The 15,792-nt window shown below is 38.0% G+C and overlaps 1 protein-coding gene across 1 annotated transcript in view; it reads right to left on the bottom strand.

The window, feature by feature from the left end:
• Positions 1 to 15,792, bottom strand: part of hydin (HYDIN axonemal central pair apparatus protein) — a 72,030-nt gene that overhangs the window by 48,609 nt on the left and 7,629 nt on the right. Inside the window, exons 14-31 of the mRNA XM_088416562.1 lie at positions 15,554 to 15,654; positions 12,765 to 12,900; positions 12,469 to 12,633; positions 12,228 to 12,383; positions 10,042 to 10,280; positions 9,367 to 9,628; positions 9,034 to 9,177; positions 8,817 to 8,960; positions 7,205 to 7,297; positions 6,364 to 6,584; positions 6,010 to 6,097; positions 3,701 to 3,910; positions 3,035 to 3,226; positions 2,776 to 2,950; positions 2,582 to 2,655; positions 2,259 to 2,386; positions 1,326 to 1,456; positions 694 to 821 (exon numbers count right to left, since the gene is read on the bottom strand). Of these exons, the coding sequence (XP_088272688.1) occupies positions 694 to 821; positions 1,326 to 1,456; positions 2,259 to 2,386; positions 2,582 to 2,655; positions 2,776 to 2,950; positions 3,035 to 3,226; positions 3,701 to 3,910; positions 6,010 to 6,097; positions 6,364 to 6,584; positions 7,205 to 7,297; positions 8,817 to 8,960; positions 9,034 to 9,177; positions 9,367 to 9,628; positions 10,042 to 10,280; positions 12,228 to 12,383; positions 12,469 to 12,633; positions 12,765 to 12,900; positions 15,554 to 15,654 (2,787 nt within the window). The remainder of the gene's footprint in view (positions 1 to 693; positions 822 to 1,325; positions 1,457 to 2,258; positions 2,387 to 2,581; positions 2,656 to 2,775; positions 2,951 to 3,034; positions 3,227 to 3,700; positions 3,911 to 6,009; positions 6,098 to 6,363; positions 6,585 to 7,204; positions 7,298 to 8,816; positions 8,961 to 9,033; positions 9,178 to 9,366; positions 9,629 to 10,041; positions 10,281 to 12,227; positions 12,384 to 12,468; positions 12,634 to 12,764; positions 12,901 to 15,553; positions 15,655 to 15,792) is intronic.

The following is a 15,792-nucleotide window of genomic DNA, read 5'->3' as shown; positions in this document are numbered from 1 at the left end:
GTAAAAGGATCTTTAGCACTGTCACAAGCACAAAAAAAATCACATGGAGGGAACGAGTGGTGAATGAGGGGGAAGGGGAGTGAGGGGAGGGAGGGATGGGTGGAGTGGAGCTGAGGAGCTTGCATCTGATGAGACAGGAGTGGTTACAAGCTACATACATTTTATAGTTCTGATAGATTTTGGCAGTATATTTCAGTTACAGTGCGAACATGTGCTAATCAATACATTTAAGTGTTTAAAATGTATGTTATGTGCATATGTTCGAAACAGAATATGAGAATATTGCATGTTATATTTTTAGACTTTTCCATTTGACAAAATGAATCAATCTTTGACTACTTACTACTCACAATAGTTTAGAAGACAATATTTAATGTCCTACTACTTAAACACCCAAAGTATGACATGTATCAAAAAATCCTAGTGTTTATTTTCTGAGTAAAAAAAAATGTTCTTTTGAACAACTCTCATTAGTAAATGGTTGTTGAATGAACAGCTCCCTTTGAAGAGGCTAAAGTCCCATCACTAGTCACACATATGAACAATTTAGAGCCTCCAATGTGAAAGAAAGCCAGAATAGCTGGAAAAAAGTACTGAGAAAAAATGCACAATCCACGGTAAATTAAAAATTTCATAACACGCAGACCTTACATGAAAATCATGTGAACATATGACTGATGAAGTGACAGGTACCTGAATTGGAATGAGAGCACTTCTGATCCCCAATGATAGGTTACCTTTTTGGGGATCAAATTCAACGGTGAAAGTCTCTTTCTCACCACAGGAAAGGGTCCTTAAGTTACCAAATTCTATCTTGAAACCTTAAAAGACAAATAAAGCATATAAGCACACCTTTTTAACAACATATGGCACCAATTAGGAAAGATAAAGTCGTGTGCAAGATTTAGATGGTTTTTCATTATGGACAGCAGGAGGTGCTGCAGGTGCTGTATTTACCATTGTCCATATCTATAACATGGCCCCCTCCTGAGAAGTGCCACCCCCCATGTAACATTATTTAATGATAACTAGACCTACAGAGTGATTATATTTAAAACATACTGTTGGTCATTAAGAATGTTTATTTGCAAGTTTTTTTCTTTACAATCATTTAATTTATTCATTTTTAATGAAAAACGTTCTAAATATGACACTGTCCCTTTGAAGCACCTTTTACCCAGGTTCAATATGTTAAAACACTGTAATTGTGTTTCATTAAAAACCTTTGTATGAAATATTCTTATTTATAACATAAAAATAGCTTAACTCAAATTATTGATACTGACACATCAATGTTTGTATTAAAACGTCTGCAAAAGCATTACCTGCAGTGACTTTGGAGTTGACATGGAAAGACAAAGGCAATTGCCCATTATTGGTAATGATAACAGTTTGTTTGAGGATTTGGCTCGGAACAACATAACCAAAATCCAGAACATACTCTGGGAGGACGAACCTGGGAGAATGAGAAGGAGTTAACATTGTGATGTACGTCATCATCAGTTGTAGGCAAACGTGATGAGTGAGGAGGGAATCAAACCATTACGTTCTTACTTTTTATTTAATCATTACAATACGTTATTAGAATAAATGATTACTTAAAACCGCAATTCAAAACTTTGACCTTTTTGTTTTATTGCCTCCACGGTGTTTGGATTACAACCGCCTATCACGAGGTTGGAACACCAGCATGTTTGTACAGTATGCATAGTTTACAGCCATGTTGTAGGGTGTAGGTATTGCTGTTCGTCCGTCCGGTTTCTGCTCAATGTCGTGCTAAAGGGTCACATTGATTGCTTTTTGCATCTGTATTGGTCCCTTTGTCTAATCATGTAACTTCATTTATGGAATGATGTTTGAGGCGAGGGACACCCTAGCTATCTTGCTGGATTGAAAAAAATCCTTAACAATGTAGCACATCTTCTACTGATCTCCTAATTTCCTACACTTTGATTACAGGTTGAACATTTTGGTTACTGGGAAAAGAAAGTCAAGAACTTAAGGTTTTTTTGTATAAATCAAAAAATGGACATTTGTATTTTTGTTAGTAACTCAAAAATAATCATCGACATAAGCCTGTTTTCATCAAAACATGTCACGTATCAACGCTTTGAAGAAAATGTGTTTTATATTCTTTGAGAGGAGACTTTTTATATCAAACCTTTAAAATCTCGAGTGAAAACAAAATGGTCACATTTAAGTCCACTTGTTTTCACATGTGCCATATGTATCATACATATCTGTGTGATAATACATACTTGCTGAGTTTGTTCCATTTTTTTGAGGAACATTGGGAGCTCCCCTGCTCTAGAAGGCTCTTGCTCACAGCCAGAGCATTTTCTGTGACCAGCATTTTCTCAACTTCCATAAGAAGCAAGTGTTCATACTAGGAGAAAATAGATGTTTGAAATTAATTTCTACGATACATACTTACTCTACAGTGCACATATCCATATAGTATAAGAAATAAAGCTATGTTCCAAACGTAACTTCACTGAATTAAAAGAAATATACTTAAACACCCTCTTATAAGAATACATTTAAAAACCTAATGTCAGTAACATTTATTTTAAGGACTAACATGAAAATCATTGGTTTCCTCCATTTTGATGGCTTTTCTGGCCTGGTCAAGCAGATCACTGTAGCCCTCCTGAGCTGAAGAGAAATAACTGGATTAGAAAAAACAAAAACAAAAAAAACAACAACTTGTGTGTGTCAATCAACGATCTCATAGTACAACAATACAATCTGTATCTTGCATTGGTCTAAATTTACCCAAGCTCCGGGGCAAATTCAGGGAGATCTTTGGGAACACTCCCTCGCCTGTGAGTGTGATGACCTGTGGTGGTAAGTGAGCCACGACCACTTGAAACCACTTTTCGAACCTCTCAGGGATGCCAGGGAGGTAAAGCACACGCAAGCAAAGCTTTGAGTCAGCCTCAATGTAACCCTGCCACAGAAAATTCTGGAGTTGAAAGAACTACTACTTTGTTGTAAAAAATGAATGATAGCGATTGACACAACTTCAGCTTACCGTAGAAGGGATAATCAGTGGTTTGCCAGGTCTGATCTCGTTGCTTTGCTCATCCTCAATTTCCAACATTGTATCTTGTGTTTCGTCTTCCACTGTAGCCATCTCTATATGAGGCTTTCCTGTACTGAATTTAAAGCCCACTTTACCGGTATTCCTCAGAATCAGACTTGACTCTCCAACTTGATCAAAACGCTAAAATACATAATTACAAAAAAAAAAAAATACCGACTTTCATTTTGAAATCAAATGAAATCAATGTATCTATTCAAAAGTGTTCTATTATGAATATATCACTCTTCTTTAAAGCCTTCCAGGTAAATGACCTTATCAGACAGAGACCATAATGTTAACATGACTGGTTGATTGATTGATTTTATTGAACATATGGGGCAATCAACATGATCCCAAATTAGTAAGTTTAAGAATAACCGCTAAACAATTAGATTGCTCGGGAGGAAAACAAGTCTATTGAAATAACTTGTGTATTTACTGTTTATTAACTAGAGTATTATTTATAGAGAATCAAAAAAAATATTTTATATATATATATATATATATATATATATATATATATATATATATATATATATATATATATATATATATATATATATATATATACACACACACACACACACACACACACACACACACACACAATCATACCTGCAGACCAAAGTCAACAATAGATGAGTCCATACTGAAGCTGATCTCTGATGCTTCTCCTCGGAGTCTAATGTCATATATTGGCCCATGCTCGACATGGCACTGTGCAATCACCTCTCTGCTAACAAAGTCCTGGCCGTGGAAGATGAACGTGACCAACTGCTGCTCGCCAGGTTTCAGATGCCCATGCATTGGCAAGACATCAAAAATCTATAGAAAGAATGTTAACATCAATTCACTTCACTCTGCTATTGTCATGTTATAACTTTCTCTCTACCATGACGCAATTTAATTGAAAGGTGTTTGCTTCAACCAGAAGGCTGTGGGTTTGAGCCCCAACCCTGGTGACAATTTCAAAGTGTCATTGAGTAAGACACTTAACTATTAATTTGGTCCCAGCTGACCTGGCAACATCCTGCTTTGCATTGCAACAGCCTCCGAATGTGTATTTGTGTGTGTGTGTGTGTGTTTGTGTGTGTGTGAAGGTGTAATGACGGTCCAAATTGCACTTAGGTGTGTAAGTGTGTGGTGGTTTGTCTCTGTGTGCCCTGCGTTTGACTAGGAAAGAGTTCATGGTGTCTGAAGATGGCTGGGATAGGCACCAGCATGCCAGCAACCCTACCAAGAGTAAGCAGCTAGTTTGAATGGGTGGGTGAATGTGTGAGTGTGCCTTTGTAAAGGCTGTAGAAATCCTAGAAAAAAAGTGCACGTCTACTCCACTCCAATATTTTCACTCTGTGTGCTTTATTTAATATTGGACAACCCTTTCTTGTATGCAGTGTAGCAAATAAGCAGTTCCAAGACCCACCCCCAATGGAGGTTTCTGGTCTTTTCAGAACGCCCCCCTCAAGCTACCCAGGTAGCTAGCCAAAGACACTAATCGTAACCAGGAGCTGAAAAGGGTCAGGGTAGAGGCTTGTGAAGGGAATCATATATTAGGTTGTTATCATTATGTGCTTTGTTCATTGTTACCCATTTATGCAATCCTAGTTCATCTTGACCCTGTCCTTAGATAGAGCTGTTGACGCACGAAAGTGTGAGCCGGGACCTTGGCCCAGCTGCCGGTGGCGCCCGGCTGGCTCTCTTGTTGTGTCTTGTAATCTGCTATGCTTTTGCTCAATAAAAGCCAGGGGGGGACGGCTGGGCAGTGAAAACTAGCGTTGGAAGACCCACGAGTTACATTTGCCCAAGCTTTTTTCCCTATGCCCGGCATAGAAAAGTCAATCTTGGCTGGTCTGAGTTACTCTTTTTGCTGTTTAAGCAGCTAGGCTTGTCCTAGTCTTCTTTTCTGAGATTTCTCTGACAAGGCTTAGTGGTTCGAGGTTTACTGCATGCCAGACAGACGAGGCAATGCACTTGCCACGGACACTCCTCGGATGTCCAGTACACATATTTATGTCATTTTTATATTATTAAACCTTTTACAGTGACTGTTAAATTATTAAACCTCATACAATAACTGTACAGTAACTGTGTGTTTAAGTGGCTGAAGTCTCACGGAGAGCCTCAGTATGTTAGCGATGGCCAAAAGTCAAATGTAAGTGAAAATTGTAGATGACCAACATGATAACAATGAGAGTTTACATTTGAAATTCAAATTAATACAAAAGAAATCTAGGTTGTAGATTTGCAACATGCTCCTGTGAAGCTCCTTCCTCCTCTGCCTTGCGTCTATCCAACGGTGTGTATGTTGTATGATTTCGCTGGATGGAAAGGCACAGTTACTGTATAAGGTTTAACAATTTAAGATTTAAGTAATGTACTGCAGTTGTTTTAGTCTTAAATATGTATAGTAGGACGACTTTTCACATTGAGAAAAATTCCCATATAACACATGGATGAAAATTCCATTGGGGTTGGGGGGTGACACTGCTTTGCGGTTTCTGACTTATCCCGGGGGGCTTCCGGTCCCCATCAACCGCGAAAAACGAGGGATCACTGTACAGTATATGGATGGCTGTCCTTGTATGAAAACAGATTGGTTTAGAAAAAAATATGAATCTTGTTAGTTAAACTGAATGTGGATATAATGACCAACAGATTGTTGAGAATTTTACCTATCCGGTTGGTTAGGGACTATCATTTTTTTTTATTGTTTATCTAGACAGCCAATGAAATTTGCTACTTCATTTGTAAGTTTGTAACATTACTTACCCTAGAGGCCAAGAATTTGGACAAACATTCTCATTCAATTTCAGTAATGGTAGATTCTCATTTTTCTTGAGTTAGCTGATTAGTTCTTTTGCCATAATATTAACAGTAGCCCATTAAATAAATGTTTATATTTGTAATTGTGTGGTAAAGCGTACCTCTTGCACACACATGGAGCAATGTGGGTTGTTCTGGTCTGGTAGAATTCCTTCGTCGCTGAGAGCAGTTATAGGGGGGTCAGAAGACCTTTTGTACAAAACATATATTATTTCATATAATGGATGTAGTATGGGAATACTGTATTAAAAAAAAGCGCAAAAAATAAGATACTATTTTTTCTATCAAACTAAAATTCCACAAAGCTGGACTTTATCTTTTAATAATTCTGTGCATTTTCATTGATGCATGTTCTCAATTATTGGTATCAGCATTATTTTTAATCAATAAATGAATTATATACATTAATAAATAAAATCAATTAATGATCTTTCTGAGTTACATTGTTGACATACCTGATGACACATTGTGTATCGTCCACCAAACAGACCCAGCGGTAAAATACCGACAATGGAGAACAGTTTGTCATTGTGACTTCCTGGTGATTTTCAGTTGAGTTCAGCACGCTGCCAAAATCCACTAAGGTGGAAGAAAAATGGAGGTTGGGATAATGGACTTCAGCATGCATTTTCACCTTGTCTTGTTGTGGGTGTCCAACGTAGCATATGTTGAGGGCCTGGGCAGCATGAACAAAAAAGGAAATCTGATTATATACATTATATATATATATATATATATATATATATATATATATATACACAGACACATTACTTGAAGAAGTTACTCAACAAAACTTTTGCAAAGCCATGTTCAAACACCGTATAGTTTTGTAAATGCTGTTGAGTGTAATGCTGATGGACAGAACTAATCCTATAAGTGATAGGTTTTGACGATCATTCAGTGAGACTACATGAAAAAATGCAGTGTTAAAGGGTTAAAGAAAAATCCGACAAAATTATTTGAAACAGCTTCATAAAAAATGAGTAAGATGATAAATTGTTTCAAAGCAATAATATTTTTTATCATTTCCTTCAAGTTTAGACTTAAAAAATGTTTTTTTTGTTTATTTCATAAATACCGTACAGCACTAACAATAACAATAAGATAACTTGGTTATGTAGTGATAAACACATGACTGCTAAGATGTTCCCTGTGATACAGTAAGGAGACTTCACCAATGTGTGGTCATTATAAAAAACATAATTTCAATCAACTCTATTTTTAGTTACTTACCTTTAGCAAAAGGTTATAAAAGTCTAGTACTTAAAAAAAAAAAAAAAAAAACATTTAAGTTACCTGATCGACCACTTGTGACAATTGACCATGGAAGCAAGTTGGATCAAAACGTATCCACAAATGAGCTTCTTCTCCTTGAACTAATGTTATACTCTGAAAGAAAAAAGAAATTACAGTGTATCGTATAGTTAGATCCTTCAGAATACTCCTGGTTGACACTATGAAAAGCTTATCATCAATTATTATTTTTACTGTGCTGTGAGCATTGCTGTTACTTTGCTTGGCCCGCCACGGCTCTCTCGCGGAGGCGTGGGGCTTCAACAATAGCCACAGTAGAGGAAAACAAGGACACAAATAAGCATGCCCAATGCAGGACTTTTTTCTTCCCGGATATTAGTTCAAACGCTAATAAAGCAACATATGAAGCCAGGCAGCTTGAGATCTTGAAATGCTACTCAATCGTTTAGAAAATGGACACTTTTCACATACATTTTCAAACATGTGGTCGAGCGCATAAATATAAATACATAGCTCCTTCCTTCCGAGCGGCTACCCTGTTGAGCATCATCCATGATGTGTTACAGACCAGATTATAAAATGACAATCGCTTACAAATTCATATATATATATATATATATATATATATATATATATATATATATATATATATATATAAATATATACACACACACACACACACACACACACAGTATATGGCAACACTGCTCTTCCACCGATCTTCGTGACTGACAGGTGCCAAGGTCAGGTGATTGGACATACAGTGTTCTCTCATCAGTTAATGCTTCACTTGTTGCGACTAGCTTGTTTAGTTCTGTTTTTTTTTTTAGACTTCAGTGCTTTCTTGAATGTGCTGCAATAACACTTCCACGTTCCGTTCTAATGTGGAGTCTGAACCAATCTAACAACCTGTTAATAATCAGTCTTGTTCAGCTGCAAATGAAGGCACTTTTGCGCAAAACTAAACTACTGCTCTTCATTCTAAATCGATGGAGTAATCACAGATGATAAGGGTGTTTTTGCAACAACCCTCCATGACTCTTACAGGAAGTGCACTTGTGGCTGTGAGTGAAAGAGCTTTGCGAAGATGTGGAGAGTGGCATGTGAGTGGATGCATGCGGAAACGACAATACTGTACTAACGCTGGCTCTTTAAGACAAGTTGCACTGTGGGGGCGGGGTAATGCTCGGGGCTGCTGGGAGAGTTACTAACGCTCATTACGCTCTGATGCGCAGTGTCTTTTGTGTTGCAAAAGTAAATAAAGAAGTTTGTGCCTAAAAAGACACGCATGTCTCTTTGGCCACTGTGCTTCTGCTTTGCCGCGAAAATTATCCTTGTGGTATATCCTGCAATGAAAATTGTCTATTTTGCCATTTTGGTGAATATTTGGAACTGCCTGTTGCTTTATCGTCACATTTCCTCATTGGAATGCATGTACTTTGTTTTTACAACACATTCAAGTATTTAAACATGTGCAAGTACAGTGCAAAATATTTACCAAATGAATTGGCCAGTGTGGTCACCAATGAAGAATAGTATCCAGTCAACTCTTTATTTTAAGTTCTAAGATAGCACAATTCAAAAATAGGTGATGATCACATAGAAAAAAAAACCTGTAGTTCCATTTTGGCAGGTAGAGGAGGTGATTACATACTCTAGTGTAAGTAGTACTCTGGAATCCTTGGGCCTCACACATGGAGAAAGGAGAAGCAAGAGAGAGCTCCATGGTTAGAGACAAAGGTGAAACGTTCTTCAAGACTAGCTCCTCATATAGATGGGTAAGATCTTCTCCCGGGAGCTGAAAATAAATATATATGCAGCAGTCTTAAGACAATAAATACATGAATAAATATCATGATTCTTTAATCAACCTTTTCTATGTAGAAATTCAGCATCTGAGGGGACATATTGAGCATAGGAGCCAAAAAATGGCACGTGACCTCCACAGAAAACATGTGCTCCTTAATCCCCTGATAACCAACAATACCACAGCAGACTAGAGTCTCCCTCACAACCTGAGGAGGCAGATTATAGTTAATTGTACAAAGACAATAAAATTAGGCACTAATGAACTAAAAAAACAAAAGACTGCTAAATTGCATTGCACATAAAGCACTGTACTAAGTAAGATACACACAAGCCAGTACTACTGTGATGTCCTCATATGGAAAAGGTGTCTTTTAAGGGCTGTTATGTTATCTCACCTTGGGGCAGTCTGAAGATCCTTTCAAAAGCATGTTAACTGAGTCACCTGGGAAAAGTTCCATACGTGTCGGGCTGATACTGAATACCGTCTTGTTTTCAGTTGCGGGTGGCCATGATCCATTGGTTACAGAATCCCTCTTTTTTGCAGATGAGATGGAGGGTAGAAAAGTCCTACCAGATGAGCACTCGGTCTTCCAATAAAGCAGGTGCACTCGTTGGCCATAGTTGGTCACCTTGAATTGGAAGTCGCAGGATCCATGGCTTAGGACACATAAATAAGTACATAAAAAAAATGTATAACAATATGACTATATATATGTTTGTATTAGGGATGGGACGAGTTCACGCGAGATCAAACACTACAAGATTTCTCGTTCCGGCATGCCATGAGATGCATTTCCTTTTCCATTTTTTGGAGGTTATGGCTTATTGAGGAAGAAGTGAAATGGAGGGCATCGAGTTTGATGCAAAGGCATGAGCACTAACTCTCGCACAGTCAGTGGCAGGTTGCACCTAAATGTTAAAGTTTTTTTTACCTTTCGTCGAATTTCGTCCCATGCCTAATATATATATATATATATATATATATATATATATATATATATATATATATATATATATATATTTTTTTTTTATTATTTATTTATTTATTAGTTTTAATACATTCATAATACCTGAAGTGTGAGCCCAAGTCGAGATTTGGAGATTTGAGTTTGTCACAGACAATTGTGGTGCCTATTCCCGTTGCAGACAGGCCAAGAGTGTGAACCTGACTACCACGGATAGAAATTTCAAGTCTGTCTTGAAAGAAGAGTGTATCTTTCAGATTGGCCACAACATTGAGCTCTAGGTGGCCTTGTGGCGGCAATTCCCCCTCACTGGGTTCAACACGCCAAGGGGTCTTTCCTTGGGTCTATGGAAAAAAAAAATAAAAATCAGCGGCATTGTTTTCTTCGTTTCTTTTTTTTCTACATGTCAGTGGGATTACAGCAATTTCTGGCTAAAATATGAAATAGGTCATCTCCTTTCCCTCTACTAAGTCCTATGGTTAACACAGTTAACAGTGCTTTTCATGCTTTAAGTTCCATACTTGCCATTATATAAAATGTGCTCTTTGAAGGGGCTGTAATTTGCTCACCATAAACACCCACTTGACCCACTCTGAGAATTCCAACTTGTTGCTACGCTCTCATCAGCAGAACCAATAAGTAAAAAAGAACTGAGTCCCGTTGTATGCTGTCACTATATGAGGGACACGGTCATTCTAGGTGTCTACATTACACCTAGTTGGTCATTTTTTTCAATATTTAGTAACAACGTTTTACTTTACAAAATGTCAAAATGACAAACGTGCAATTGGCGCTGAGAATTTGGTGAGTTTGTTTGGTCTTCTGAAACCTGAACTCTTTACCAAAGATGGTTGGATTTTGTTTTAGAGGGGCAACTTGGAGAAGAACAGCCAGGAGATGTTTGTGATTGTCATTTCACGGAGGACTGCATAGTGGACCTAAAAATGACAACTGGATCAATTCCTTTAATGGCGCCAAATGGACAGGTCATAGCTGTAAGTACATCACAGTCTTCGTATGAACACACTAACTTTACTTTTGAGTTGAAATTAACCATGTATATTGGGAGAATAGCACATTCATGCTGAATTAAGGGGTATACAAATAATTTCACTTGACTTGCAAGTTGATGGGGCATTTTTGTTCAACTACTAACTTCTTAGGTATCTCAATGTGAAGGACTGTTTGTATCTACTTTTGAGTGTCTTGAGGCGATAAAATCACTGTTATCCACAAGTTAAGCAAATTTATCTTCAGGCTCTGGAAGGAGCGTGTAAGGCTGCACAATATGCTCTTTTCATCTTTATTATTATATATTGTTTCATGGCTAGTCCCTTTCAGTCAAGAAATTATATCACCTATGTGTTAAAGGTACAACTTTTTCAAATATATCAGAGGTCCCCAACCACCAGCCAGTGGCGGTTTGAGAGGTACCGGTCCGTGGAACAACTGGTACCAGGTTGCATGGGCCGCACCCGAAACAATCGAAACAATGAACAATTTTCATTTAATGCATTATATGAAATTGATATAAAATGATATTTTATATTGAAAAACCTTTTATTTTGAAAACTGGCCAGATTGTGTTCATTTATGTGTTCATGTATTCATTTCGGTCACCTGAGCGACAAAATTTCACTCATAAATGACTTATGCTATATGACTTCTCTGGGAAGGGGAAAGGGTCCTATCAAGAGACAGATGGCAAGCTTAAACTTTGAGGAAAAAGAGAGCTTTTAACAGGCAATACCAGGACAATATTTTCAAGCGTTGATTCCCCCATTCCCCAGTCCACAATAAAAATTCAAGCATTGACCGGTTCGTGGTGATAAAAAGGTTGGGGACCCCTCATATATATGCATATATTCAACTCTAAAATTTTCAAATACTTTTACACAGACCCATCTAAGTTGAAATGTGACCAATAAACTACACATTACCCAGTGCAATTTTTCTTTACATTTACCAAGGATAACAGTAATTGATTTGAACAGTTGTCTCTGAAGGCTAGATAATCTCATATAAAAGAAACTTGCAAATATTTAGTTTATCTGAAAAAATCTGAAAAAAAAAAAAACTGTCAAAACAATGCATTAAAGATGGCCATAATCTTATGGCCAATAATCAATAATCCTTGAGCGAATAACAACAGCATCAACACATCAATATTTTTTTATGAGAAAGCTAGTAGTTCTCTTGCACAGTGGATGCAAAAACTAATTCCAAATACCTTTCACCTTAAACTAACTATGTCATTTATTTAAAGGTTAAACTGGGTTGAGTGTTTGTACCAGGCCTGCTGTGAAATATGCTGGAATGGGTGACTGGTTGAACAGGGGAATAGTTTTAGCAATGTCTGTCAGAACAGGGATTTTGCCATATTCCAGATGACTCGGACATTGAAGATGAATTATAGGACCACGCCCTATGCATGACAAAACAACCTCCTGAAAGCGAACAGAAGCAAGTGGATTAGAAGATCAATGCAATATTAAGACAAAGGCATGACGGCAACTGGAAGCACACACTTACCAGGGGTGGGTGAATACTGCCAAACAAAGCAATGTAAAGAGTGTGAAGATGCTTTCCAACATGCTTAACCAGTAAAAAAACAGGAAGGTCTGCTGAGCTGTGAGGAGGAATCACTCCCCTGGATAGAGAACTCCCAAATATAATTGAAGGGCTTTCTTCATATTCCTAAACATAGGGAAATCAAATATGTATACAGTCATTTTCTATTGTGTACATGCCAATTCTTTAAAAGAGCGTAGCTATACCACTACACTGATGGTTGCTGTTTTAATTTCAGTACCAGTGAACTTCTTTACCTGCTCCAGCATGCCGTAGCAGACAGGCAGAGCGCTAGGGTTAGTCAGGCGAACATTATTTTCATAATGGTAATTGAGGAAGCACTTATCAAAGTCCACCACTGGCGTCTCCACCATGATTTCTGGAACAACACACCTGTCCACAGAGCAGAGGGGCAACGGAGAAAATGGGTTTTTGATCTTCCTTTGCTGATCCCGTAAAAAAATAAATAAAAATAAATATTTGGGGGGGGGCAAGCATTGAATATTGACTTTTTAACTGTTTGTACATTACTGTAGTTCTTTGAAGAAGCAAGTGCCTTGACCAAAGAGTTTTTCAAAATATGAGCCTTCACTTCACCATTGTATTGTCTTGGGATATGGGCAGACCCCTAATATTTGTTAGCAATAGGAAAGGGACCAGATATCGTACGGTGAGCTCTTGAAAGATTAGAATGCCACGAGATTTCTCGTCCCTGCACAGCACATTTTTTGCGCAATATTTTATCGTTAATGCCCTCCGCTGCTTGTTACTGCTCTGCATGACAGTAAAACTAAAATGTTGTAACATTTCAAAATAAACCTGACAATATCCATAATGTATGAAAAGGAGGTATTTTATTATGTCACAAATAAAAGCTTTTAAGTTGTTCCTTGAAGCATGTTGCGCGGATGGCTCACTTCAAGACTTGATTCTTTCTGCTGCATTAATTGTTACTCTCGGAGTAAGCTGCGAGTCACAACTCCCGATACAAACAACACACTGTTGTTCTGAAATCACATTCAATTGTCAATCTAGGGCACTGAAAAAGAAATACTTAATTATGCTGAATTTTTATTGTATGGTGCCTCTTGCCAGCGTTTAGCCTACTCGTGCAGTCGGATTACTTTTCAGAGGCAGGCAGACAAAAGTGACAGCGCACTTTGATGTCAACATCCGGACCTTGTTAACTGTTGCAACTGATCACTTTTGAACAGATAACATATATTGGCTGGAAAGTGCAGTTGGATTAGTTTTCAAAAGATGTTTAATAGATGTAAATGACTGCACAGTTTGATGCTTGATTGCCTGACACAGTTGTTCTTCCTACTGATCACATTCAAACAAACCAGGCTGACTCAAATGTGTGTTCTTTGATTCTGACGTCGCTTCATCTTCAACCTTACGGGGAGTTGACTAAAAACTCAGTTTATGTTTAACTGAAAAAATAATTAAGCAAATACAGTGGGCCCCCGTGTTACAAAGTTAATCCGTTCAGCGGCTACGCTCGTAACTGGAATTGCTCGTATGATGGGCAATCCAAACCTATGTTGATCAGTGAATGTGTGCAACGCGTGCAAAAACCTTAGGTAAAAACATCACGACTTTATACACATATTAAAAATTAGTAACATAATCTACTGTACGGTTAAATTAAATAACATAAATATACAAAGGGAAAATGACATTTACCTTTGGGGCGACGTGACTTGAGCTGGGTGGAGGCGGAGGGGAGCAGAGACCAACCCGCAGAATTTATTGATTTATTTTCTTAAACAAGAACTTTTCTCAAACTAGAACATATCACAGGTGATTTGCTTCTCTTTAATCCATAAAAGAAGAAGCCTCTTCATTTTGTTGTCGACCGAGGTCCATCCCCTGGCAAGGAAAGTCTTGCCCTTAGAAGATCGCCGAGCGATTACGGCCATACTCACGAGCAAGGTTAACTATGCGTGCGCCTCCTTCGTATTTTTTTTATTATCTCCTGCTTGTTTTCTATTGTCATCATCCTCTTACTTCTTCCTTTACCGCCACTTGCAATTTTAGAAGCCATGTCTAACAGATAAAGTTTGCAAAGTCTTCACAACATTCCTTCCTTCGGTTTTTTACTCATTTTCTCTCCTTACTTCCATCCCGACCAGCTGTGCCATCAAGCTAGATAAAGGCGTTCTGCCAATAGCATATCAGCATCTCCGTGAGTGAGACCGGGACTGTGAACTTAATCGACCAATAGCATATGGGCATCTCCGTGACTGACTCCGTGACTGACACCATGACTGAGACAGTGACTGTGACATTGTAAGAGCAATAGCGTTCAGCGTTATCGTGACAAGCGTGAACATTTGATTTCGTTGATGCAGCAAAGCGAAAATAATTGTACGATCACACTGACCGGCAAGTTGGATTGTTCGTAAGACGAAAGGTTTGTGTGTAAGAGGGGGACAAAAAACGCCGCGGTCCACGCTCGTAAGTCGAAAAGTTCGTAAAAGAGGGAGTTCGTAAACCGAGGGCTCACTGTATTTGAAAACTTCCAAAATCTCGTGGACTCAATCTCGTGAGAAATCATGTCATGCATGGTATTAGTGTCTCATTCCATTCTCTATCAGAAACATGCCTCATAACCTGTTCGATTATTTATTTCTATTTTTGACTAAGCTGTAACGGGTGTAAACGCTGCAAAAAATAAATAACAGTTGTTGAAAGTTGATTTATATTGCTTTTTTATGTTAAAAAGGATCCAGGTTTAAGTATATATTTTAATAGATAATAATCTCATTTCTAGTCAGCCCGTCAAGTTTGGGAGCCGTCAAGTTTGGGAGGGGGGGATTTTCTCTTCTCTAGGCTAAATATGGAAAAACATGGCTTGGGAAAATATAATTTAAAAGTGCTGTGTTAGTGGAAACCGCTGGTCATTTTAACACCCTACCTCTTCCCAGCCATTTTGCCAAGCCATACTTTAGCTATAGTTCTGCACTAGCATAGGTGAGCTGACCAGCTGGTCATTTTTATGCCTCCTTCATGTTTATTTTTTAATGCATTTGTGTCATACCTTGCTATAATGGGTAGAGCCATGATCTCTTTTCCAACACCCTCAACATCTACGACCAGAGCCACCCTGTAATGTTTGACTGTGTTGGAGCACAGTGACACCTGTTTGCAGCATGAACGAAATGGAATGTGTGAGAGAAAGATAAAGAGAGACAGACAAACGGAAAGGCAGAGTGAGTTTAAAAGGGCTTTTTCATGTTGTTTATGTTTTTTTCAATCCTAACAATTCTGTTGAACCAT

This window comes from Hippichthys cyanospilos, chromosome 6 (assembly GCF_059441005.1).
Source record: "Hippichthys cyanospilos isolate Australia breed blue-spotted pipefish chromosome 6, RoL_Hcya_1.0, whole genome shotgun sequence".
NCBI lineage: Eukaryota > Metazoa > Chordata > Actinopteri > Syngnathiformes > Syngnathidae > Hippichthys > Hippichthys cyanospilos.
This window is presented reverse-complemented; position numbering and strand designations above follow the sequence as displayed.